The sequence below is a fragment of the Teleopsis dalmanni genome, chromosome X, assembly GCF_002237135.1.
Source record: "Teleopsis dalmanni isolate 2A chromosome X, ASM223713v2, whole genome shotgun sequence".
NCBI lineage: Eukaryota > Metazoa > Arthropoda > Insecta > Diptera > Diopsidae > Teleopsis > Teleopsis dalmanni.
Window position 1 is genome coordinate 68276247 of NC_051848.1, and position 27214 is coordinate 68303460.

Here is a 27214-nt window from a genome sequence, read left to right on the forward strand (position 1 = left end):
AAATTAAGTTCAGAAAAAAAATAAAATAAATAAAAATAAAAATAATTTTTGCATTGTTTTTCTGGGAAAATTAATTTGGTGGTTGGAGCCTATGAGTGATGTGTAGGACATCTGATAAATAAATTTTTTTTAATTGATTCTAAAAGCAATGCCACACTGGAAGTATTTATTTTTCAAGTAAAATTTATTGATTAATCTGAATAAAAAGTAGAAAGGAAAATTTGAAAATGAGCTCATTTATATAGTAGCATTTTGTATGGTTAATTATTCTTATTAGTGACCTTATACCATGTTTCCACTGTTTACTTAGTAAGTTACTTATGTTATCAACGAAATAATTTCAATTATTTTATTTAGATGTTTAGCAATTTGAATTATGTTTGTTATCAACAACTAATTATATTATTAAAGCTAACGGTTTTATTCTACGAGCACGCTTGGGATTTTTTTATAATGTCTAAAGTACTAAAAATGATGTAATGGGAATATAATGTTGGAAAAAGGAAGTTTTAGTAGTAAGAGAATTAAACTACAGGGTGTTACTTAAGTAACTTTTTATAGTTTCCATTGGCAAAAGTTACTTATTGCATGTGAAAGAGCTTTTATGTATCAGAGAGTTTTTTGAAAGCTTTAAGAGAACTTCTGTTTGTTCAGAAAAATTTCACTAATAATATTTATGTTGAAGCTATTTGAGCCAGTGCCTTTGAGCACTTTTACTCTCTATTAACTCGAGGTATCTTCAAAACCCCTCTTTACGCCTTGACTGGATTATTGTCTTGTCACTTGATCAGACTAAGCAATAATTGACCTCAAATCTGCATACCTCCCCGAGGAGCCTGTAACCATTCTATGATTCGATAACGCAGTGTTGGTAAGTCTATCAGTTTTTGTAAATAATCCTTTAAATGTTTTTTGATCGGATCCAATATATTTTTTATTAAATTTTTATTAACATGTAATTATAGTTAATATTTATAAATGAATAATTTTATTAGTGTAAACCGAGATTTGTTGAATTTTAAATTACAATAGTTTGTTTTTTTTTTGAATTATATGTAATTCACTTCCACTATTACCCTCAATTTTCATTTAATTATGTCACATAATTAAACACAAAAACAAAAACTTATATATAAAATAGATCTACAATCTACAAGTATTACATATTCAAGTAAAAAAAAGACAAAGATAAAACAAAGAATTTTTTACATTGGTCTAATTGTCCTTGCTTTAGTTTTAAGTAAGTAAAAAAGCACGGAACATTAACTCTTTGTATGGTCAACGAAATTTACTTAGTAAGTTGCACTTAATAAATGAGCAAAACCGCCTAAATGAGCCAAGTGTAAACACAACATTAGAATCTGTTTTATAACATAAGGTTCCGTTCACAATGTCTTTAACGTATCCACTGCTTTATAAATATTTTGGCAATCCAGTTTTTAATTATATTTTTAAGAAACTTTATTGTATTAATTCAATGTAATTAACTTTGGAAGTTAATCAAGAAAGCTCAACCTTTGTTCTAAATTAAAATTGCTTAAATATTAATTTACTGATTTATGGTTGATTTTTTGTACTAAATTTATTGTAGATTAGTTCAGTGAGTTGTGTAGAATGCTCTTCAATTTTGATTGATTTGTTGATCAAAGGAAATCACTTAGCATGAAGACGTTAAATGCATTCCATTCTTAACTTTAAGTCAAAGACAGATGCAGATGCACATCTAACATATCAATTGATTTGTTTGTTAGTATTTCAGTTTTATGTGTGTTTGTGTGTTTGTGTGTAATGCATAAATTTGCATATTGGAACACCATTTCAAACATTTTAACTAGCGACAGTCGCAAAAAATATGATATTTGACTAGAGGCAACAATGCAACACAATAACAAAATCGCACAAAATTCTCCTTTTTGTATTCCATAATCGTTGGCTTTGTTCGCAGTGCTGCCAGCAAACATTGACAAATATAAAGATACATAGTCAATATAAATGTAGGATATTTCAGAAAATGTATCTGTGCGTTGCAGCTTTAAATGTATGTTTTTGTTTTTTTGGTTTTCCGCTGTCCTCCCTCCATTTGAACGTTTAACTCGGTCACAGAACACAAAAATGAAATTTAAGCATATCCGTTGTCAATGGAAGAGACCACTACTGGCGATGTTTAATTGCATTCATTTGAAATCCAATTTTTTCAGACTGAATAGATTTGCGGCATTTGGAATAATTTTAAAATGTTTGGAATAAAAATTTATTCAAAATAAATACGGCGTCCAAATTGAAAAGAGTCGCATATAACAATATTCAAAATTTTTAATTGCCAGGGTAAATTCTTTTTTAATTGTGAAATGAAAATATAACAACTTTTTCAGCTTTTACTTTTCCCTATTTTAGTACAATTTATTTCATTACTTAAATAATTCTGATATAAATAATTATTAAATAAATTGTCTTAAATAGTAAATGAAAAAATTGGATCTTCGTAGTTGTTTTGTGTTGAATCCAACAATCCAACAGTCTGATAAGATCTGCGACTCGTGAGAAAAAGATGATGGTCCATATAGTTTTGCTTTCTTATAATAAAGAGCATTGTAGTGAGCACATGACCGTGCTATCTTTTATTATTTTCTATTCCTACGCCAAACTGTAAAAGTTTATGCAAAGGAATATGATATCTTATTCATTACTCTAGAACGTAAGTTTAAAAATTAAAAACATAAAATAAATCAGTATAGATAAAAACCCAATTCGAACGGTATTTAATTTATTATATATATGCTGTACGGCGGTATAGCATATACAGGCAAAAATTGACGCCCCTTCAACTACAGTGGCTCTAGTGGGTCTGTGGATCAACGCAAGCCAAACAATCATATGCACGATTAAGTCAATTCAAACTCCCATCTTCACAGTCAGTAACACCAACATTGTGACCGTTAAGAATTTCTGTTATCTTGGAAGCATAATAAATCCAAAGAGAGGCGCAACCATTGAGATATGAAGCAGAATTAACAAAGCAAAATCTACATGTACAATTCTTTGTAACATCTAGAGATCAAGCGAATTATCGCAAAAGACCAAGATCAATGTATATAACGCATATGTCAAATTAAATCTGTTGTATAGCTCTGAAACATGGCTGGTGAGCACTGAAACTAACCGCATACTGCAGCCTTTAACCAGCAGATGTCTGCGAAATATATTGAGAATTTGATGGTCCCAAATCACAAATCCAGCAAACATTAACGTGCAAATAAAACGACGAAAATACAACGAGCTTGGACACACATTAAGAAAACCTTACGAAGAGGTATGTTATGCTGCCCTACAATGGAACCCGCAAGGCAATTGAAGACCCGTCAGATCTCGGACCACTTGGAGAAGAACCATCCCACATAAAACGAACAAATCATTTGATGAACTAAGATATTTAGTATTAAATAGAAATATCTGGCGATTCTATGTAAATAGTGTATGTTCCTGATGGAATACGGCTTAAATTTATATTCACATGGTCACAAATTTCTTTTGGCGTTAATTTTAAAATCTGGCAGTAGAGGATGTGCGGTTTAAATAGGACGGTGCCACAACCCACAAATAAGGCGTAATTTCCCATTCTTGTGTCATCTTTAACGGATCATTTTATGTTTTGCTAAACGTGAAAGTGAATTGATTACTTTTCCATCAAGGCCATACAATTTGTCACCATTGGCTCCCCTTCGGTACAGCGGTTAAAATATTTCCAAAGCAAATCATGTGTGTCATAAAAAGTGACTTAAGTCCATTAAACACCACCCGATACTACTTATAGTATCACTGTTACTAAATAAGTTTTACGTGGAGTACCTGTGCTGAAGCGTAAATTTGGTGCCTTGGGAACTAGCGCTCGCAGCTTCGGGTGTCCTCCTCAATACGAGTCAGTTAATTGAAGGTAGCGTCATGGTGGTTAACGCAGGTAGAATGATTGAAATTATTTACTTTCATTCGATTTTAAATTGCATTTGTCAATCAGGTGCTTGACGCAAGCGATCTGGTTGAAGCAGCCAAACTTTTATCTTGTGATTTTTTTAGAACAAATCACTAAGCTTACCATTATTTTTTACTTAAATGACTTAACTGAAATTAAGACTTTATGATTAAATTTTTTATAATGATATTAAGGATAAGTATGCTTTGATTTTGTATATATCAGTTTCTTATAAAATAAAATTTAGCTCAATTTATTTATTTTTTATTTTTGATTTATCAGTTTTGAAAACTTGGATAAGGAAGAATTTTTGAGGGACGAAACTTTTTCTATTTGTAAGGTAAGTTGTTATTGATCTTGAAGACCAGTATATCAGTACATTAGTGACAAACCAATTAGCTGATTTGAAGAAATATAGGTGGATAATCTAGTCATTTTTTCAAGTATATCTAAATTTATGGTTTAATCCAATAATTTGGTCAAATGATTTGGCAATTTAATTACGAACCTAGTACTTGCTATATTCTGACCAAAATGATGATTATTGTATTATTTTATATAACACAATTGCGAACCAAATGATTTAAGATCTGTCAGTATACCTCATTTCTTCTAAAAATCTTCCATGGAATTCAAATCAAGTGCTTCAAAAATCAATCAAACTAGCATCTTCTGAAAGTGCTGCCAATGTAGTAATCAGAATAAACTCTATAAAAATATGTAAATCATCCTTGTTAGGATGAATTGTTAGCATTCTGAACAAAGTTCAAAATATCTCAAAAGAAGTCACTAAGCATATCATTATTTTTTACTTAAGTGATTTTATCAGAATATAAGCATTATGATTTGATTTTTCATGATAATATTAAGGAAAAGTATGCTTTGATTTTGAATATATCAGTTTCTTATAAAATAAAATTTAAATCAATTCATTTATTTTTTATTTCAGTTTTGTTAGTTTCAAATATAGAACAGGAATAATTATTTTTCAGACGAAATTCTTTGACTTATAAGGTAAGTTGCAAGTTGTACTCATTGACAAGAGTTTTGTTATTTATTTTCATTTGCAATTTTATTTAGAGGATTCCTTAGGTCTGGGATCTATATAACTTCCTTAAGTCTGGGATTTCAATTAATGTAAGCAATCAAAACTTATTTATTTCTTTTGTCATTAAATTTATGTTCTCAATTAACAAATAATTCTATATAATCAACATTTATTAAAAATATGTATTAAATTTTTCAAACTTCGCTCAATTTGTGATCATTATTTACTGTAATTCGCGGAATTTTTAAGTTCAGGAGCATTCAAAATCGTTTTCCTAGTATTGCCATCCATCCATATTAACATATCAAATATTTAGGAGTTTTCGAAATTTATTGAATTTAATTCGCAATCATATGTTTGCAAAACTCTGTTAGAGTGACTCTATCATGGAAAGAACTTTATATTCCTGGAAGCGTAATATTGTTTGCATAACGTGATATTAAGGAAACAAGTTAACAGTCCTCATATTTTCACTAATTAATAAATCAAATGAAAATGGCAAAAGTAAACATATCAACTGACAACAATTATATTAAAAGTATTCAATTAGCCAAAACAGAAAATTATAATATATAGTAAAATATAATGGATATCACTAAAAGTTATTTGCTGTGGCATTATTGTGCTTTTCTAAACCACTTTTGTTGGCATATATTAGCAGGAAGTTAATTTGTTATTTTGTTTCTTCAGATGGACTTCGGCTAAAGTTTTAAATTGATTTTAAAAGTGAAGTTACTTTCTGCAAATGACACTCATGAATATTAAATTTATTAAAAATCATATTATTTTTACTTAAATATTAACAGATATGCCATATATTTTATATTATCTTAACATAAATTCCATTACAAATTTTGGTAATCATTCTACATGAATGCTATTAACTTTTACAAACCAAATTCATTAATGTTACTTGTCATTTGTCTAATCCATTTATATTTCATTCAGAGATATATAGTAGTCAAAAATCGTCCCGGGTGTAAATTAGACTAAACTTAAAGACATTAAAGCAGTTTGACTATCTGATAGTATGTATATATATAATCCTAAGAAATGCCCACTTCCAGACATGCATAGCTTTCCAAATAGCGATTTAAGCGGCTGTAATCGCTGCAAAGATACACTGCAAAGATAAAAAAATCTATAATCTATAGATTTAATAAAACTATTTAGTATTATTCAGTTAAAATGCGATATGCTGGAGCAACAATAATGCATATACAATGCAAAGGGTCATGACCCAAAACTAGGACATTACTAACACAGTAAGAGTAAAATAGTAATCATACCCCACATCTAAATACGTAATCTAGTGTAATTTTTAGTGTGTTTGCAGATCAGTGCTCAAAATCCTCGATTAATTTCTCTTATTTGAATTTGAAGGCATCTGAAGTGTTTCTAGACATTTATGATGTACTCGTATTTGGTTAAAATAAAAGTATACAGCGTTTTAAGAAACAAAATATGATTTGTCTATTCCAAAATATAGTGAAATATGGTAGCTCTGATCTATCACAGAATATATTGCTTTTTTGCTTATCTTTGTTGTTATTTGTAAATAAGAGTAATATTCTTCTAAAATACAAGTACTTGTTTTTAGTTCTGAGTAAACGTATTGCAAACCCATTTCAAGAAAGCTCTGAACCTGTACAATGGTGTGTTCTCTGTGAATTCGAATATTATTGATTCTATACAAGGTCTCTAATTATCTAAGTGAGTAACAGAAGGTTAACAATAACATGAACTATTGTATATTAAAAAGTATTTTTAGTTATAAATATTTGTCACATTGTCGGAATGTAGTCTAAATTTATTACAAGAGAGTTCTTTTTTTTTAAATCTTTATTTATTTTCACCTAATGGAATTTAGACATACTATATGTGTTAAGAGTACTGTGTTTTTTTATTTCTTCAATTCTGTAGAAGCAGTATTTTAGTGGTGTTGTAAATAAAAATCCTACAACCTCTATGAGACTGATTGTAAACCTCTTTTAGTATATACATATATGTGACGAATAAAGTTTTTCATGTGTCATATAGACGTTGTTCTGAAAAAAATTAGTTATTAATTAATAGCATCGGGTAGAGAGAACAGCAGCAGTTGCTCTTTGTCGTGAAAGCAAATTTTGTTCATTAACATAATTTTGTTCTAACATTTTTAAATAAAAAAATTAACTACCAATATGTACCCAATTTAAAAGTTTTTGAAAAATAATAGTTTAGATGCGGATCAGATAATAGAAAAAGAAAACAAAGAAGAAAGAGAAAAGATAGAAAGCAGATAGAGAGAAAGAGACTAGTTTGAAAGAAAGGGGAAGAATTAAAGGAAGGTATGGGGAACGAGAGACAGCTGAAGTGAGAGTAAGAAAACAGAAAGAGAAAGAGAGAGAAAAAGATGAAGAAATATAGAAAAAGAGAAAGATGAAGGGAGAGAACAAAATGAGAAACAAAAAGAGAGAGTGGAAAGAGAGATAGAAAGAAAGAGAGAGCGATGTGAGAGAGAACACATGCAAAACAGAGATAAGCGAGGGACTTAAGAAGAGTAAGTAAAAGCAAAGAGGACGGTAAAAGGAGAGATAAAGAGAAAGGGATGGAGGAAGTGAAAGAAAAAGAAAGAGGGAAAGAGAGACTATAATAGAGAAAGTGGGAAAGGGAATAGATGGCTGAGAAAGAAAAAGGGGGAAAGAGGAAGAGAAAAAGAAAGAAGGCAAAGAGATGAAGAGAAAGAGGAAGTTAGTAAGAATGAGAGAAAGAGCGAGATAAGTGAGAGAAAAATAAAGACAGAAGAAAAAGGTTAGAGAGCATGAGGGAGAGAGAGAGAAAAATAAAAGTAGAGAGATATATAAATAGAAACATGAGTTGATGGAGAGAATGAAGGATTGAGAGACAGTTTTTGACTTAGTCCTGAACCGTTGCTAAAATGCTAACCAACAAATTAAACCTCTATGACTAAGAATCGGCGATCCATACCTAACTTGGATACCATTTCAACAGATCTGATGCAATATTCGGTGGGTTTTTGCTGCGCAGTTTCATTATATATTTTCAAGAGAGAGGGAGAGAGAGAGATTGAAAGAGAGAGAGAGAGAGAGAACGAGAGTAGACTATTAACAAAATTCTACACTGCTACTTAAAGCGTATTGCAGACCTGCAAAATTGGGTGTCAGTGAAGTTGCGCTCTCCTCGAATTTATTTTAGCGGTCAAACTTGGACATGACTTGTCAGTCAAGCAAAATTTTTGAATGGTAAGTGTGTTTGCGCACACTGTTGCTACGATAGGAACCACGCAAAAATATACTATTGACTGATGGAATACAAATTTTTAGTGACAGAATAGTATTCACAACATGTTGGCGATAAGCTGATTGTTGTGCTCATCAAAATTTTGGTGAGCATGACAGCATGTTAGTTAAGTCTCATTCAAAGGTGCAGACCTGCAGTTTTGTTTAGTCGTGGTATTTTTTTCTCTTGACTGACAGTCAAGTTTGTAATACTGCACCACGCTTAAGACATGCACTGTTGTATCAGTAGTTAGGAGTCTGTAAGTCACCATTCATCAAGTGTAAAATTGTTTGACTTCTTGATAAGAAATATTTGCTGATCCAAGTCAAAACTGTGGCGTCGTTGTGCTTTGGAAAGTTATTCTTTATGAATGGATGTAAATGATTACGTTTCATAACAAAATAATGTTTTTCAACGCTATGTTGTATTCAAGCCAATTTGACTATGCCAAATGACTTAACAAAATTCTGTTCTAATATTTTTTTAGTGGATTCAGTTAAACTAAATTTTTAACAAAACATTACTCTGCAAAATTGCAGTTCATTCACCCTGTACATCCTTATAATATCGGTACTGATATCATCTTAGTGTGACTTTGAAAAACTATCAAAGATTTTTCTTAGAGTACATTAACATGGATAATATGCACACAATATACAGTTTTTTATATAAAAACTTATATTTTGTGTATTTTTGTTTGAAAGAAACAAAATGGCTTTGCCTTTTTAATGGAAACATTAAACGATATTCCATTTTGATTATGTTGTGCACTTCCAACATTTCAAAATAGTGCAATCAAAAATAAAATCAGAAAGCTTCACTGCAAATAAAAATTCACTTGATAGTAACTAGAGAGAGTGCAGTTGAAATTTCTTTGGGAAAATTCAAGAAACGCCAAAAACTTGTCCTTAAAATAATTGACAATACATTAGTTTGGATGAAAATGATGCACACAGCACGAAGTGCACAACTGGTAAATAATCGCAGAAAGCACGAACCAAGCTAAATTGGAAAAAACGCTATTGCAGTGTTTCGTTGGTGAAATATATTTTAAGTATTTTTTTGCATCAACTGAAATGTGTGGCAACACCATGCTAGTACGAACAACAGCGATAGCAGTAGTCAGAGTAACATTCCTAATGGAACGATTCAACTAAAAATCATATTAAAAAGTTAAATAGCAGCGCAAACAATAACCGAACACACAACTGCACAAGTGCACAACTGCACAAGTGCAAACCTACTTAACTGCAATTTGACATTTTGGCAACAGATACAATAACGCAAATAATGCCAACAATAGCTGGCGAAATGTTCTAGTAGTAGGAATAGGAGCAACGCCACCTTCACCGAGTTTTCTGCATTTCTTGACTTTCTTGAAATGCTGATGTGGAAACCGGAATGCCTCGCAATTATCAACAAATTCTCTAGCTGCGAAATGCTTTTGAGATGTACACGAAAAGGCAGTTGTAGAAATTTTTAAATTATCAAAACAAAACATTTCACATTTCACATTTCACTCTTATGTAGATGATTACATATAGATTGCATTCAGGTTCGAGAGGAACTTCATGTGAGCTGTCAAATTTAAATGCTGAGTTGCATCTTTTTTTTCTTTTTGTACTCAGTTGCATATTATTTCTGATACACTTGAGAAAGACGTGTGTGAATATTTATACACTCGAAAGACTCCAAATACTTATCATTGAAGTATATAAATACGCACGTATGAAAAAAATTTAAACACTTCTTGAAGTACACAAATCTTTTCAATTCAAGTCACTTAAAGATATCCCATCTGCCATTCGTATCAACTTCCTTCGTATCAACCAATGTCATCAACACATGTCTTTCTCTTCCACAGACCACAGAGCACAGGCATCATACTTTGATATTCCACAAGCATATTAAAGAAATCGAAATTGAGTATTTCAAGCTCGAAACTTGTAAAGGTTGTTTGAGGACTTCAGGACTTTAAGTGCAACTCACTGACTCCATATTCAAATATTCAAATTCAAGCTTTGTTCAATATTTTCCTTAATTTTATTGCTTTCTACTCTGCAGCGATTCTGCAATTTCGTTCTCCTTCATTCAATTTTATCGCATTTAGTTTTTATGTTTGAAGCTTCTGACTTGTTCTTTAGCAATTAGCAGTGCTACACACAAAATAAAAGAGTATCTTGTTTGCTTGCAATCGGAGACCAGAAGCAATAAAATCCTCAGCTCCGTACGATTTCAATTAATATTCAGCATACGCTGTGGTGGTGTACACGTTTGGGATTATTAAGTTTAATTTGTCTGTAGCTTGTAACAACAATATCACAGAGCACCAAATTAAATCAAATCAAATAGAAGTCAAATGAGATTTGCAATAATGCACTCACAGCGAGGATTCCACAAAGAAGTAGATTTTTTATTAGAAATTTTTATTGAAAATACCTTAAATAATGTTACTCGTTTTAAAATGAAGTTAGTAAGTTAGTTGGGGTGGAGGGAGGACTGAATTCTCCTCAATTAGCTAAGAAAGCCGTTTGGAATCCACAAATCCTGATAAAATGTGTAATAAAGAGGAGATCAAGCCAGACCCAGACAGAGGCATTGATCTCCTCAGAGGCAAGAATCTGGCCAATGCTAACACTGAGATATCGAAGAGTGTGTTGAACAATATCACAGTGCACCAAATTAAATCAAATCAAATAGAAGTCAAATGAGATTTGCAATAATGCACTTAAGCGAGGACTCCACAAAGTAGTAGATTTTTTATTAGAAATTTTTATTGAAAATACCTTAAATAATGTTACTCGTTTTAAAATGAAGTTAGTAAGTTAGTTGTGGTGGAGGGCGGACTAAATCCTCCTCAATTAGCTAAGAAGGCCGTTTTGAATCCACAAATCCTCGTAAAATGTGTAATAAAGAGGAGATCCAGCCAGACGCAGACAGAGGCATTGATCTCCTCAGAGGCAAGAATCTGGCCAATGCTAACGCTAGAGATATCGAGGAGTGTGTTGAAGAAGGGGGCTCCCAGAAACTTAAGTCTAGTTCTGACCAAGACTGAACATATAAAAAAATTTGAAATTTAAATTTATTTAAACTGAAATTCATGCATAAAATAAAGTTAAATTTTGCTTCATAAATGTTCAAGAATTCCAAACACGGCAGTACGTTAAATAGAAAATTCACCATCATAAGATCAATATAATCATGGATGTATATTAAAGAAATTATTGATTTAAACCTCCATATCAACTTCGTGAGATAAAAAGAGATAAAGAATATTATCTGAGGTATGAGGTATTTGAGACGAAAGTAGTTCATTTTTAATACAGACTTGCTGACGAAAATTGCAATCAAGTTAAGTTAGTTTTTGTTAAACTTAATGAAAAAAATAAAAACATACGAAAAGAACTTTAAATTTTTAAGTTAATTTATTTTGGTTCTATATGACCACTTCTAGCATGAATTATGGCCTTCAAACGATCGATGAAGTTATCACACGCTATTCGCCAGTGGCTTTGCGGTATTTTTGCCCATTCTCGGCTTAGCGCTTGTTTCAGACAATCGTCATTTCGGTAATTTTTAGTACCAATGTTACTTTTTAAAATATCACAGACTAAGAAAGGAAGAGGACTAAGGAAGAGTTTACACGCTATGCCAGAGAGAAGTTCCTTTTCGATCACATAATTAGCAATAAGCTTGATACATGTCATATTAGAAATATGTAAACCTTCAATTTAATACAAATGTCAGACTATAGCATACCTTCACATATTTTTGTAAGTCAATATCAAACACTCAAACTAATTTTTTAATCAGTTACTCTTAGTTTCAGAAGTTTCAGACAAGAACGTGTATTCACATCCGAAGTGAGTAGCATTAAAATCGTCGTAAGTCACAAAGCCAGTTTGAGTGCAATGGACAATATATTGTTTATTTAAATAATTCTTAAGGTCAACTGTTTTGAAAATCTCAAACACCATACTTATTTTCTCCCAATCGATTTAGCATCTTTTGGATGTGCTACCAAAGTAACAAATAAAATGAACTGCATGGAAATATGTAAATCATTCTTAGAATATTCTAGAATCCTGAACAAAGTTCAACATATCTCAGAAGTCCCCAAATACACCATTAATTTGTACTTAAGTGATTTAATTAAAATTAAGGTTTTATGATTAATTTTTTATAATGATATTAAGGATAAGTATGCTTTGATTTTGTATATATCAGTTTCTTATAAAATAAAATTTAGCTCTATTTATTTTTTTTTTATTTTTGATTTATCAGTTTCGAAAACTTGGATTAGGAAGAATTTTTGAGGGACGAAACTTTTTCTATTTGTAAGGTAAGTTTTTATTGACTTCAAGATTTCAAGAAATATAGGTGGATAATCTAGTCATTTTTTATTTTTTGCATGTATATAATATCTAAATGTAGAGGTTTTTTCGAAATATATATATATAAATATATATAAATTTTATATATGTAAATATATATAAACAATGTGCGCATGAATAATAATCGTAAACCAATTGGACGAACGATCTTAAAAACAATATCGATTTGATGTAGTCGTGGGATTTTCTGTCTTACTGCCTAAGTAAAAGAACATCACACCATCCAAATTACATTATCTTGAAAAACCCAAAATTGAAAAAGAAACACTAACACCTTGTATCCTAATTTGAAAGGACCTTAAGCCTTTTCTCATTTCCGCACGTTAAAATGGAAATGCTATAGCATTAACGATTAAATTTTTTTATCCAAAACGACTGGTTAAAGCTTATATGTCGTGAATGCGGACAGGAATCAATACCAAGCAGGACACGGCCAAGCGCTTCTCATCATCACGAAATATATATAGCTATCATACTAAAAGCTGTAAATGATATACATTGTGACCGAAAAGCTTTCGGAAATTCTCATTTAAAATTCGCGCGCTGTATATTTTTCGATATTTTAAGTTTATGTAGTTTCGGCGCACTGTCCTTTAAATTACTTGCCAAAAATGGCGCGAATCTCGTTCATACAGTTCGTTTACGGCAGCTGTTGAAACCAGTTCACCTCAGTAGTGCGTTGCGAAAAAAACAATGGAAAAAAATATTGAACAAAGAGTTTGCATCAAATTTTGTTTTTCGAACGAAATTTCGTGTGCAGAATCGTTGCGAATGCTACAAAAGGCTTATGGGGAATCAGTTTTATCGAAAACTCAAGTTTATGAGTGGTACAAAGCCTTTCAGGACTGTCGTACGACCGTCGAAGACATGCCGCGTTCTGGACGACCTTCGACCTCTACCACCGACGAAAACATTGAAAAGGCAAAGGAAATCGTGTTCAAAAATCCTCATGTGAGTGTTAGAGAGATAGCACGAGAGCTAGGCATCGGTCGTGAGATGGCTCGTTTGATTTTGGTGGACAATTTGTGTATGCGACGTGTCAACGCCCGGCTTGTTCCGATTCACCTCAATTTGTTCAACATTATCAACGATTTTAAGGCCAAACATTCAATAAATACCATCGAACAGCCACCGTATTCACCTGATCTTGCACCGTGTGACTTTTTCCTGTTTCCCAACCTCAAATTACCACTCAGAGGAACGCGTTTTGAATCCATAGAAGACGTAAAACAGAATTCGCAGAGGGAACTCAAAGCCATACCGGAAAGCGCCTATAAAAAATGTTTTTATGATTGGAAGAAACGTTGGCATTTGTGTATCGCTTCTAATGGAGCATATTTTGAAGGAGATAAAATAAATATTGATGAAGATTAAGAATTTTGCGTTTTATTTAAAATTTTCCGGAAACTTTTCGGTCACAATGTATGTAACATTGAAAGTGTACTCATCTTGATAAAAGTGTACAAAGGCAAATTCCAAAAATATGAAATACTTGATGATAAATGCTAAAGAACTTTTTTCCGACCGTCAAGATATCAACTTTTTGTTTTTGTTACGTAGAAGTATTGGTAAGCCTGAAATAAATAGACTTAAAAACATCGCAAGTATTATTCTTCAAGAAATCTTAAAAATGTTATAAAAGATTTTCAAAAATCTTTCCAAAAAGTATCGTACCAGTAAAGGCTTTTAAAGACCGAAGTCTTTTGAGCCAAAAGACAATTTTTCAAGTATATCTAAATTTATCGTATACTCCAATAATTTGGTCACTTGATTTGGCAATTTAGTTACGAACCAAGTACTTGCTATATTCTGACCAAAATGATGATTATTGTATTATTTTATATAACACAATTGCGAACCAAATGATTTAAGATCTGTCAGTATACCCTATTTCTTCTAAAAATCTTCCATGGAATTTTTGAGAAGAAAATTCAAATCAATGTAGAATATTTATACTAAAGTCAAATCAACATTTAAAATGAAACGGCATTTTATAGTCTACTATATAGGGTGACAAAATTCAGTCATTCACACTGGACGGACTTTTAGCAGCATCAGAAAAAGTGATTCCAATAAAAATATCTAACAGGAAGATACACAATCCTATTCAAAAACTGTTAACTAAATGAATGATAACTGCGGGACTTGGTTCAATTGAAATAAAAAGATTTGCATGAGATGAAACTGCAATTAGAAGTTATTTATCCACTGGTATGGAATTTAATATTAAAGAAACTTCTGATCCTAATAGAAATCGAAGAGCGCTGTCTACGTCGGTTGTTTAAGTGGTGCTGCTCTAGTTAGCGGTAAGGTCTAGAGCAAGGAACAGCATGGCATTTAACTATAGGATGCTTAAGATCAAGTGCATCAAAAATCAATCAAACTAGCATCTTCTGTAAGTGCTGCCAATGTAGCAATCAGAATGAACTCTATAAAAATATATAAATCATCCTTACAAATTGTTAGCATTCTGAACAAAGTCCAAAATATCTCACTAAGAAGTCGAAATTTATATATATATTTGATTTTTCAAAATGATAGTAGGGAAAAGTATGCTTTGATTTTGAATATATCAGTTTCTTATAAAATAAAATTTTAACTCAATTCATTTATTTTTTATTTTTGTTCTTATAGGTAGTTTTAAAAAATAAGCTGAGGTTTGAAAACGAAACCTTTTCTATTTATAAGGTAAGTTGCAAGTTGTACTCATTGACAAGAGTATTGTTATTTATTTTTATTTGCAATTTTATTTAGAGGATTCCTTAGGTCTGGGATCTATATAACTTCCTTAAGTCTGGGACCTCAATTAATGTAAGCAATCAAAACTTATTTATTTCTTTTGTCATTAAATTTATGTTCTCAATTAACAAATAATTCTATATAATCAACATTTATTAAAAATATGTATTAAATTTTTCAAACTTCGCTCAATTTGTGATCATTATTTACTGTAATTCGCGGAATTTTTAAGTTCAGGAGCATTCAAAATCGTTTTCCTAGTATTGCCATCCATCCATATTAACATATCAAATATTTAGGAGTTTTCGAAATTTATTGAATTTAATTCGCAATCATATGTTTGCAAAACTCTGTTAGAGTGACTGTCATGGAAAGAACTTTATATTCTTCGAAGCGTAATATTGCTTGCATAACATGATATTAAGGAAACAAGTTAACAGTCCTCATATTTTCACTAATTAATAAATCAAATGAAAATGGCAAAAGTAAACATATCAACTGACAACAATTATATTAAAAGTATTCAATTAGCCAAAACAGAAAATTATAATATATAGTAAAATATAATGGATATCACTAAAAGTTATTTGCTGTGGCATTATTGTGCTTTTCTAAACCACTTTTGTTGGCATATATTAGCAGGAAGTTAATTTGTTATTTTGTTTCTTCAGATGGACTTCGGCTAAAGTTTTAAATTGATTTTAAAAATGAAGTTACTTTCTGCAAATGACACTCATGAATATTAAATTTATTAAAAATCATTATTTTTACTTAAATATTAACAGATATGCCATATATTTTATATTATCTTAACATAAATTCCATTACAAATTTTGGTAATCATTCTACATGAATGCTATTAACTTTTACAAACCAAATTCATTAATGTTACTTGTCATTTGTCTAATCCATTTATATTTCATTCAGAGATATATAGTAGTCAAAAATCGTCCCGGGTGTAAATTAGACTAAACTTAAAGACTTTAAAGCAGTTTGACTATCTGATAGTATGTATATATATAATCCTAAGAAATGCCCACTTCCAGACATGCATAGCTTTCCAAATAGCGATTACCGCCGCTTAGCATACACTGCAAAGATAAAAAAATCTATAATCTATAGATTTAATAAAACTATTTAGTATTATTCAGTTAAAATGTGATATGTTGGAGCAACAATAATGCATATACAATGCAAAGGGTAAGCACCCAAAACTAAGACATTACTAACACAGTAAGAGTAAAATAGTATTCACACCATACATTCAAGTGTAATTTTTAGTGTGTTTGCAGTTAAGTGCTCAAACTCCTCGATCAATATCTTCTATTTGAATTCAAAAGCATCTGAAGTGCTTCTAGACATCTATGATGTACTCGTATTTGGTTGAATTAAAAGTCTTCAGCGGTTTTTTAGTAAAAAAATGACATTTTTTCAAAAGCACATTGAAAAACAAACTAATTTAATAAATATCTATTCCAAAATGTAGTGAAGTACTTATGTTCCATTATGGAACACATTGGTTCTTTGCTCATCTTTGTTGTTATTTTTAAATAAAAGTAATATTCTTCTAAAACACAGGTACTTTTTTCAGCTCTGAGTAAAAGTTTTAAAATTTTAAACCTTTTCGACGCATTGGAAAATCATTTTAAGAAGGTCTTGATCCTGTACAATGGTGTGTTATCTGTGAATTCGGTGTTTAATGATTTTATACAAGGAGTCTTATCAAGTGAGTAACGAAAGGCTAACAGTAATATGAACTATTGTAAAATAGACTGTATTTTTAGTTATAAATATTTGATACATTCAGAATGTAGAATAGTTATTATATGTCGGTAAGTTAGGCTATTAACATAGAAATTGGTAGAACTAAGTATAGTTTATATATACTTTTCTATCTATATTATCTCCGATGCCATTTTTGCAGCGGTCAGCAACCACTGTGCCCGGGTAATACCATTGCACAAGACACTAAGGAAATGGCTTCTTAACCATGATTTGGGTACAATGGCATTATAGTGACAAAGCTCCAGTTTGGTTCGGAAACTGGAGGTTTGAGTACAATAAATAAATATACAGGCTTATAACAAGAGCGTTGATTTTTTTGAATCTATATTATCATGTATTTTACTTAATGTAATTTGATTAATAAATCAAAGTACTACTAACTCTTAAACTTATATTGCTACATTTATATATTAGTGTATATAATATATAAAGTATACATTAAAAGATATAATGTATTGGGGATCGATTCTTGGGATACTCCGCAATGAGACTAGTAGAGAAAATCAAAATAATTTACAGAAACTCCATTGTTTAAACATAAGAATGACTATAACTTTATCTTATCTTTATCATCAGAGATTTCAGCTTATTTGAGGTAGTTAGAGAAGATATCAAATTATTCACATTGAAAAAAATAAATAGTCTTGTACTATGTATTAAAGTATAATATTAATTAATCATAATTGTATTCATCGTTCAGAATATTACCATTATATCTTATTTATCCTTTCTCTATATCATAGATAATGCCTTCAGAAAGTGATACCCGTAATAGATCGGTCCCACACCGTATTACCTATAAACTGGCTGATCAAAAACCTGAAAACGAACGTGTGGTTGGTAAGAGAGCTTTGCCAAAAACAAGTGTTCCGTACAAAAAATGTAAGGTCTGCTGTGATGGTGAAAAATCTAGGGGAAATATACCGCCGAAAAATACCGCCAAGAAAAGAAAATGGAACCATGAAATGGATACTGTGCACACAGCCAAACGTAAATGTAGGGCAAAAGGCTTAGAAGATCAAACCTTATTAGAAGCAAATCGTAACTTAGACGAGACGAACAACCAAGAAATGAAACAAGAAATAAGCTTTTGTGACTGCAAGAAAGTAAAAGAAACAAAAGAAGATTTCTCCACCACCGTGAAAAATCAGAATATGGAAGAAACTGACAAAAAAAAACGTGTAAAGAAAATACCGAAGAAAATGGTGGTGAATTCTGATTATAAGACAAAGCTACGTCCTCGAGCTCCCGTTATTAATCAAAAAGACAACGGTGACGCTCAAGAATTGAAAAAGAATAAACATGAGGAAATGAAAGTGAAGTGTGAACAAGATCGGAAGAAGAAAGGTGAATTGAAGAAAAGTGTTAAGGCTAAGCATGAGAAGGCTAAGCGCGGAAGAAAAAATAAAAAAAAGCGTAAAAAGGGTAAAGGTAAAGAAAAAATTGAAGGGGAGCAGGAAAGGAAAAATGAAGAACAGAAGGAAACAACTCGTGAAGGCAAAAGTGAAACGACCACTTTATATATCATAAAATTAACAACAACTAAACGTGTCCCGTGATATTTGGATACAATGTAATTAAATTTTTTTTTGAAAACGTGGACGATTTCAATGCTAACTGCAAAAAATTTTCGAAATTGTGATGTGTGTATGTGATGATTAGTAAAACTATAAGTTTTACAGTGCTTTATTTCGAAAATTGTAATTGTGTCAATAATTAAAACTGAATTATCTTTTCAAAATTAAAATTTAATGTTTAAATATTTTTATATTTTTATGGAGAAATATCAATTAACATTAATCTGACACTTATTTATATTGTGTCACGGGCAGGGTGACTGTAAAAAACACGTATCTTAAACGAGGCTGACACCGAAGTCTTGTCTTTTGTCACTTCTTATTTTTCATTTTTCATTTTTATCGTATATCTGTTTAAATTTAATAATACCAAATTGCGAGAAATTTTCATAATGTTTTCAGTTTAGAAAAACAACACCTTATTTCATTTTTTATTTCAATCTGAATACGTCCTTTTTCTGATGTGTTGATTTCATTCTTACATAATATATATAACACGAAGATATATATATTTTATGATTGTGTGAACGTCGCGATTTAACAATTCCAATATCATGAAGAACTTTTTTAACTATGTTACCTGCTGATATAGCTTGATTCCTTATATATCGGGCTTTAAAGTATTAAATATATACAGGAAAAGTATTAACACACCAGATGGCGCGTTCACTTCATCGGATATAGGTATGCTACTTACTTCAGTAATCAACCAATTAGTTTTAATCGAATTTTGAATATCACACAATTAATAAAAATAATTTTTTTGAAAGTCCATCATTTCAGTCATTGGTGATAAAAGAATTTATAGTTTTTAGTGAGCTTAATCCTGTACTCTAATGAGTACTCGCAGTAATGAATAGCTTGATGTTATGGGAATAGTCCGCTAAGTTTAATAGTTTTAATTTTCAAGTTTTTTTATTATATACATCGACCTCTTAAATACCACGAGGCGTTTGAGAGTATTCTAAGAGTTATATTTTGATCTGTTTAAAGTTAAAACGACGTAGTAGGGCTGCTTTGCAAAATAATAAAACTAAATGGGCCATTACCACTTTCATCCATGGTATGGTTGGTATCATCACGTGGTATCGACAATATACAACCGTGTCTTCTTTAAAAAGATGTTGATATATTAGCATCGATATTGACAAACATATTTAGGATAAGTCTGGAACTATGCGTGATACCTAAACATTAGATGAAGGCTATGGTAGCTTTCATACCGAAAGCAGCAAAAAGGTGGACCATTAGCCTTATTTCTTTTCTGTTTAAGGCGATGAAGAAGATCAGATCAATATACCAGGGAAGTTTACATTAAAGCTTGACCTTATCAGTCGGGCAAATCAACTGAGACCGTTATATATAATCTAACGAGTAAAATCGAGAAGGTTTTTGTTGGTAAAAAAATAGCTCTCTGTGCATAGGTTAACATTATAGAAGCTTTTGATAACGCAACATTCAGATCAATTGAGGAATGGTCAGTAAATGAATACATAGACTGATCATAACATGGATTCTCAATATGCTGAAAACAGGACGATAATCTTTAAAATGGGGGCAAAGAGATTGACTTTCACATCAACCAAAGGATGCTCTCAAGGAGGCCTTCTATCGCCGCTCCTATGGCTATTGATATTTGACGAGCTCTAACAAACTCTTGATGACCTCGGTTATTAACTTCAGGGCTTTGTAGATGACCTGGTTATCATGGTTAGAGGCAAATTTCACTCCACCATAGGCGATCGAATGAAACTAGCTCTTGACATCACTCAAGATTGGTGTCATGAGAAAGGACTCTCGATTAATCCGAATAAAACAAAAGTAGTACCCTTCACCAAAATCTAGGAGTAATTCTCGATAAAACTTTGACTTGGAAAACCCTAAGGCCAACTTATACGTGCCAAAAATTGTATGGTAAGACATGGGGTCTGTGGCTAAAAAGTATAACTTGGTCGTACAGAACTGTATTAGTACCAATGCTTACTGGACTCACTCCATTATACATCACAGTTAAAAGGACTGTCGAACTAAGGCTTCCTTATCTAAGTAATCTTAAAGAGGGTAATCTGGCAGGATACGCAAAGATTCAAGATGAAGTCTGGAATTCTTCGTGCCTTAAGGTCTTTGACAAGATGAATAGAAAATTAGCTTTCTCCAGGGAATTCGAAGTGGTCATTAGTGACTGATCAACCTGGAGAAACAATGAAATTAACTTAAAACAGGGTTCTCAATTATGTTATACTGATGGGTCCAAAATGGAAGATGGCAGTACGGGAGCAGGAGTTATAAGACTGAAATTTGGCAAAGCAATCGCAATGGGAAAAACTGCTTCCATTTTTCAGGCAGAGGTTTATGCCTTAGAGCTATGTGCAAGAGAATACATACGTAGGGGCACCCGAGGTACCAAAATATGCATTCTGTCAGATAGCCAAGCAGCTCTAAAATCTTTAGCAAAATTCTTATTCCAATTAAAGTTGGTCTGGGAATGCTTTCAACTATTCAACACCCTAGTATCGAGGAATTATGTTACTCTCATGTGAGTACCGAGACACGAAGGGCATGAGGGCAATGAAATAGCACATTTCCTAGCAAAGAAGGGTGAATGTACTCCTTTCATTGGTCCAGAGGCCTTCTGCGGGGTAACAAATAACTTCACAAACAGCTTATAATGTGAACGGGAGAAACATCTACTTGAACACTGGAGAGCCCAAACAGGCATGCGACAGTCAAAAAGATTCATTGATCCTGATTACATCTAAGTTGATTCTATCCTTAGCCTTAGCAGAAACGATATTAAAATCTACACTGAACTTCTTACAGGAATCTGTAGACTTAATTACCACATTAAGATTACAGGTGTGGTATTAAGTGACTCCTGTCGACTCTGTCATGAGGAGAAGGAAACATCAGAATATGTTCTATGCAACTGCTCAGCGGTGGCAAGACGTAGACTCGACTACCTTAGAAGCGGGATCTTAGTCCCAAATCAAATAGGTAAAATTAAGCCCACAGCAATTACAAGATTTATAAATATTCCAAAACTGTTCTAGTTGTGCCTTTAGGCGCACAATAGATGTTTTAGGTCGGGGTGCTTTAATAGGCTATTGCTTAATAATAACTTTGATATTTGAATTTGGCTGCAATGGAATTTAAGACGTATAATTTAATATATTGTGATATGTCCGTTTGGATCATATGAGCATGTCATTTGCTAATACATTCAAATACATAAATTAATAATAAAGTAATTTTTAGTGCTTACAATTTTTATATTTCATACTATATTGTACACAACTCAACAAAAAATATGTGTCAAAAGTAAGTATTTATCATATTTGAAATGTGATGCCAATTTATTTCAACCAGAGTTAATGCTGTTCTTTTGCAGTCTTAAAAGAAAAAAATCACGGCTAATATTTATGCTTGAATAAGTCTTAATAATAATAGTTAGCAACTAATAAGTTAAAAATGTTAAACTACTTTTCAAATATAGTTTCTTCACGTACATATTTTTAAGTTACTTATTTTTCATAATTTTACATATTTCCTGAAATATTCATTAAATTTTCTAATGAAGGTTCACAATAGTTCGCTTATTGCGTTGGTAACACTTTTTTCTTTACTGGTCGATTTGTTTGGTCAGTATATCTATACCGAGGTAGAGAAAAAATCGTTGTTATTTTGTGTACATTTCGGCCAATATAAACCATAGACTTTTGGCACTTCTAAAAAATAGAAAAAAAATTATTATTATTATCATTTAATAATGTTCTCAATAATAATTGGAAATATTATTGTTAATAAAGTTCAGAAAATTGAAAACATTTATCGTGTCGTCATAGTCATGGATCCATAACCACTTTCATGGTTAAGAACCCAGGTTCTCTGTGTAATTACATTTGGATATAATTCTCCAAATGAACAAATTTTGTAAAATAAATTAGCTGTTGGCAACCATAGTTGTCATTTCTCATAAATTTAGAATCTGAATAAAATATATTAAAGTAGGCTGGTGGGTTTAAAAAATTTTAATATCCCAACACAAATTTCAAATTTTCATTTGTCCATCTTTTGTTCTAAGTGTTGTGAGATATAATTATTAATATACGTAAATTTGACGTAAGAAATTAGTTCTCAAAATTTAAAAATTAATATATTATTAAACAAAATGCTCATTGATGGCAAGAAGATCTTAAAAGCTTTGCGAGAGCTAGTAGCGCCGTCCACTCCACAGGAAATCGCGCAGCACATAGCAAAGAAGCGTAAAAGACAGCCAGATCTCAAAAAATTGGAACAGGAAGTAGTTGAGGCGCTGTCGGGAGGACGAAAATTTGGATTCGTGGAAATGTGCAATGGACATTATTATAATTTAGAAGATACAGAGCGCGAGCTAAAACTTATAGAAAATGAAGGAAATCAAAAAAGGAAGGTAAGTCATATTGTATTAGAATATAATACAACTGATTTCAAATTAATTTTCCTTACAAAGCTGCGTCAAAACCTTGTATGGACTGACTCTGATACTAGTGACAATATTATACCTTTCTTAAAAAAGCGTAAGCGCTTTTATCGTGGCCATTCTTTTAATAAGAAAAAGCCATTTTATTTGCCACCGAAGAAACGTAAACGTCGACATATTTCGACAACACTAGATCAGACAAATTTCACAGTTATTCCGCAAGCTGCTCATTCCATGCCATCAAACAGCGTAAGATGTGTTGCCTCTAATGAAAAGCAATCTATCCGCAGTGATAATGCAAAGTATGACCTTGCAATGGGTGCAGAGATGGCTAAAGCAAAAATTGACGTCATAATAGATGAAATTGCAGCAAACTATTTCCTCTTTGAAGCACCGAGTTCGGGTTTTAGCAGGGATCAGCGTACCTCCGAACTTTTAAAACAAAATGTTGAGAATCCAATTGCTTCTTCTGCTTTAAGAGAAGCTGCTACTGTTGTCAATTCTAAATTAGATGAAATTGTGGATAACATTGTGTCATGTTTTGAACAACAAAATATTGCTGCCAAAAAAAGTAAGAAATTTCTTCAATTTATATCCAGTGACTTCAGTATTTCTTCTACCAATGAAATTCTTTCTAAAATGAGTGTTCAGAACTACCTTAAGGAACACGATGGTGCTCAAAACTCTAAGCAGTTAATGAAAGATGAAGATGCAGCAATTTCAGAACTTAGTAACGCATTGCTTCAAAAAGGACAAGGCAATTTCGAAAACTCAGATAATGAAGAAGTTTTAATGGATTATATGTCATTGCCTGCAAGTGGATCGACAGGTGTGCCTGGAATGCTTCAGACGCAAAAAAGTATTCAAGTAGCTAATCCACGCCATGATCCGAAAAACACAATGAAATCTGCGACCGAACCGGAAGACATCACGTATTTTTGGCCCTTATATGACTTTTGTCCACGTTGCTGGTTTGAAAACGGCAAGTGTCAGTGTAATTTAGTGTAATTTAGTGTAATTTAGACATGCTTGTAATTGATTTAAAAACTTTTTGGACAAAACTGAAATTTATTGTATCCGTAATTAAGAAGTAATCAATTCCCAAATTTATAGCTATGCTATACTCAGTTTATTTACATTTTCTAAATTTTAATTTATATCAGGTTATATTTTAATAATGAATTTAATAAAAAATCCCAAATTATTGCATCTGCATATTTTACGGCTAAATCTTTATCTTAATTATTTTAATAGTTTTGATATTAATGCTGTTCAGAAAATATATACTTCAGTAATAATATAACTCAAATGCAGAAATGTAGATATTCATGAAACAAACTTCAAGACTTCAAAAAATCACTTGCGTATTCTTACAGATCTAATATGATCAATATATTAAATAGTCTTATTATATCAAAGAGATTCTATGACTTGTAAATTTATATCTGATAAATTAATCTATAGAAATATTGTTTATATCTGATTATACCTAGTTGCCAGTTCGTCTTCTTGGCATTTCTAATCTCGAACATATATTCAACTTCTCACTTCAGATCTAATCAAATATATCGGTAATCCGAATGGGAGATTTCTTCTGATACTTTTCAGTTAAAGATATTGTTCGATATGAAGATATTACCTCCTCCCTTATCGCGTTCACAAAGGTGGTATCATTACCCCATTTTAACAGTAGCAAATTGTTAGTATTAATAAAGCCCAGAATTGACTCAGCTCTTGTATTGGTGTCAGTACATCCATAAACTGTTTGTATCATAGCACATCACTCATTGTTGATTGTGCCTCTAGTAGAAGTCTTTGAAAGCCTCGAGCTCTTGTGTTAGTACATTTTCCACGTCTCTCGGCAGATACATGGAAGCCAGAACTATGGTTCTTCTACCTCTGGCACTGCTAATTTTTGTGATATACATTGTTTAGGTTTTAAGTAATATGTTTAGTTATTAGTTCTTTTAACAATAATTTTTTTGTACTGAAACTTTTTTAATTTTACATTTTACATCATATATTATTTGTGTTTGAGAAATATGTGAACATAAAAGTCAAGTACGGTTTTGGGTCAGTTGGTTAAGGAGCGCTGACTCTGAGCTTCAAATTTGGCAGGACATGAGTTCGATTCCTGGTACTTGCAGTCTCAAAAAATTATTCACATATAATTAAATACAAGAAATATTTCCGAAAGGACTACTGATGATGGGTATTTGGTAATATAATACACAAAAATTATATTAATTAAAGTGATATAAAAAAGAATTTCTGTTGTTGTAGTTTTACTACTTTTTGAAAACCTATTTTTTTGTGATATATTTTAGAAATATTTTTATAATTAATTATGTTTCCCTCTAATTACTTTGTCAATTTGTCGGCAGGGATTTAAAACATAAAATCGCCACTCCGCTAAACTTCATTTAAAACTATGGTTCTTCTACCTCTGGCACTGCTAATTTTTGTGATATACATTGTTTAGGTTTTAAGTAATATGTTTAGTTATTAGTTCTTTTAACAATAATTTTTTTGTACTGAAACTTTTTTAATTTTACATTTTACATCATATATTATTTGTGTTTGAGAAATATGTGAACATAAAAGTCAAGTACGGTTTTGGGTCAGTTGGTTAAGGAGCGCTGACTCTGAGCTTCAAATTTGGCAGGACATGAGTTCGATTCCTGGTACTTGCAGTCTCAAAAAATTATTCACATATAATTAAATACAAGAAATATTTCCGAAAGGACTACTGATGATGGGTATTTGGTAATATAATACACAAAAATTATATTAATTAAAGTGATATAAAAAAGAATTTCTGTTGTTGTAGTTTTACTACTTTTTGAAAACCTATTTTTTTGTGATATATTTTAGAAATATTTTTATAATTAATTATGTTTCCCTCTAATTACTTTGTCAATTTGTCGGCAGGGATTTAAAACATAAAATCGCCACTCCGCTAAACTTCATTTAATGATCTCCATAAGCAATTTAAACAAAATTATTAACATTAAGAACTTCTTTTAATTTTCCCATTTTTTCACTCAGCTGCGCTACGAAAACAGCAGTTTTCGCTATTTGCCGTCTTCCCAGGGGAAAAAATATCTCGAATACGTGCGGCGATACCAGGGACTACGAGTGCTGCAGACAAACCACGTGCGCCCCAGCGCTGGTAATGGCTGCATAAAGATAATTATTTTTAACTGGCAATTTGTGTTATTCAACTTTTTCACTTAAAATAGTGCAATAAAAAATGAATGAAGAAATGAATGAAAAATATATAAAAAAATAAATGAAAAATATATAGAAAATAAATGAAAATTAATAAAATAAATAAAGGAAATCAAAAAATAAAAAATAAAAAATAAAATACGAAAAACGAAATTAATGGAAACTGCGAAGCTATATAAATTGCAATATTTATGTAGATACATATCGAATGTATTTATTTATGAAAAACTATAAAAATTCCTGTCCGTGTTATTTTTAAAATTTTTAAAATTTTTAAAATTTCTCCATACATTTTTACAACAACGAACTGGAGTTTGAATTGCAACGAAATCGCTTTAGAGAGAGAGGGAGGCGGGGGATTGAAAATAGCAAATGTTGGCACTTGGCTGGTCAAAAAGAAAACATAAGGCATTAAAAATTAAATAAATAATATGGTAAATAAAACATAAAAAATGTATAAAAATAAAAAGTTTCAAAATTTAATAAAAATAATCATTGAAACAGAAATAATAAGAAAACAAATAACGGGTTTGAGAGAAAGCAAAACTCTACTTATCATCTCAAAAGAGCTCTATTATACAAATTGCAATACGTCATATAACAGTTGGGGAGATAAGTTTCTGGTCTAGCATGTATATAAGTACACATTTGAACACATTAATGAAATTATACTCGAACACCAGCAGTTGCAATCTTATGTCTTCTTCGTTTAAAGTCACTCAAGGTGTAAAT

The 27214-nt window shown here is 31.3% G+C and overlaps 2 protein-coding genes across 10 annotated transcripts; both read left to right on the forward strand.

The window, feature by feature from the left end:
* Positions 1 to 4227: 4227 nt before the first annotated feature.
* Positions 4228 to 18953, forward strand: LOC119689934 (glutamic acid-rich protein-like). Of its 9 annotated transcripts, none has more exons than XM_038104876.1 (8): positions 4228 to 4307; positions 4917 to 4981; positions 5048 to 5104; positions 12582 to 12639; positions 15326 to 15379; positions 15448 to 15502; positions 17022 to 17156; positions 17959 to 18953. In XM_038104876.1, exons 7-8 carry the CDS (start codon positions 17130 to 17132, stop codon positions 18772 to 18774), a joined length of 843 nt encoding a protein of 280 aa, XP_037960804.1. In that variant the 5' UTR covers positions 4228 to 4307; positions 4917 to 4981; positions 5048 to 5104; positions 12582 to 12639; positions 15326 to 15379; positions 15448 to 15502; positions 17022 to 17129; the 3' UTR covers positions 18775 to 18953. The 9 variants fall into 9 exon arrangements, with proteins under 9 accessions (XP_037960804.1, XP_037960807.1, XP_037960805.1 ...); XM_038104879.1 differs by having other exon boundaries at positions 5050 to 5104; positions 15446 to 15502; positions 17009 to 17156; XM_038104880.1 differs by having other exon boundaries at positions 4239 to 4302; positions 4960 to 4981; positions 15446 to 15502; positions 17009 to 17156.
* A 3913-nt stretch (positions 18954 to 22866) lies between these two features.
* LOC119689405 lies at positions 22867 to 24469 on the forward strand. Its single transcript, XM_038104233.1, has 2 exons — positions 22867 to 23221; positions 23282 to 24469. Exons 1-2 carry the CDS (start codon positions 22961 to 22963, stop codon positions 24257 to 24259), a joined length of 1239 nt encoding a protein of 412 aa, XP_037960161.1. The 5' UTR covers positions 22867 to 22960; the 3' UTR covers positions 24260 to 24469.
* The last annotated feature ends 2745 nt before the right edge of the window (positions 24470 to 27214 follow it).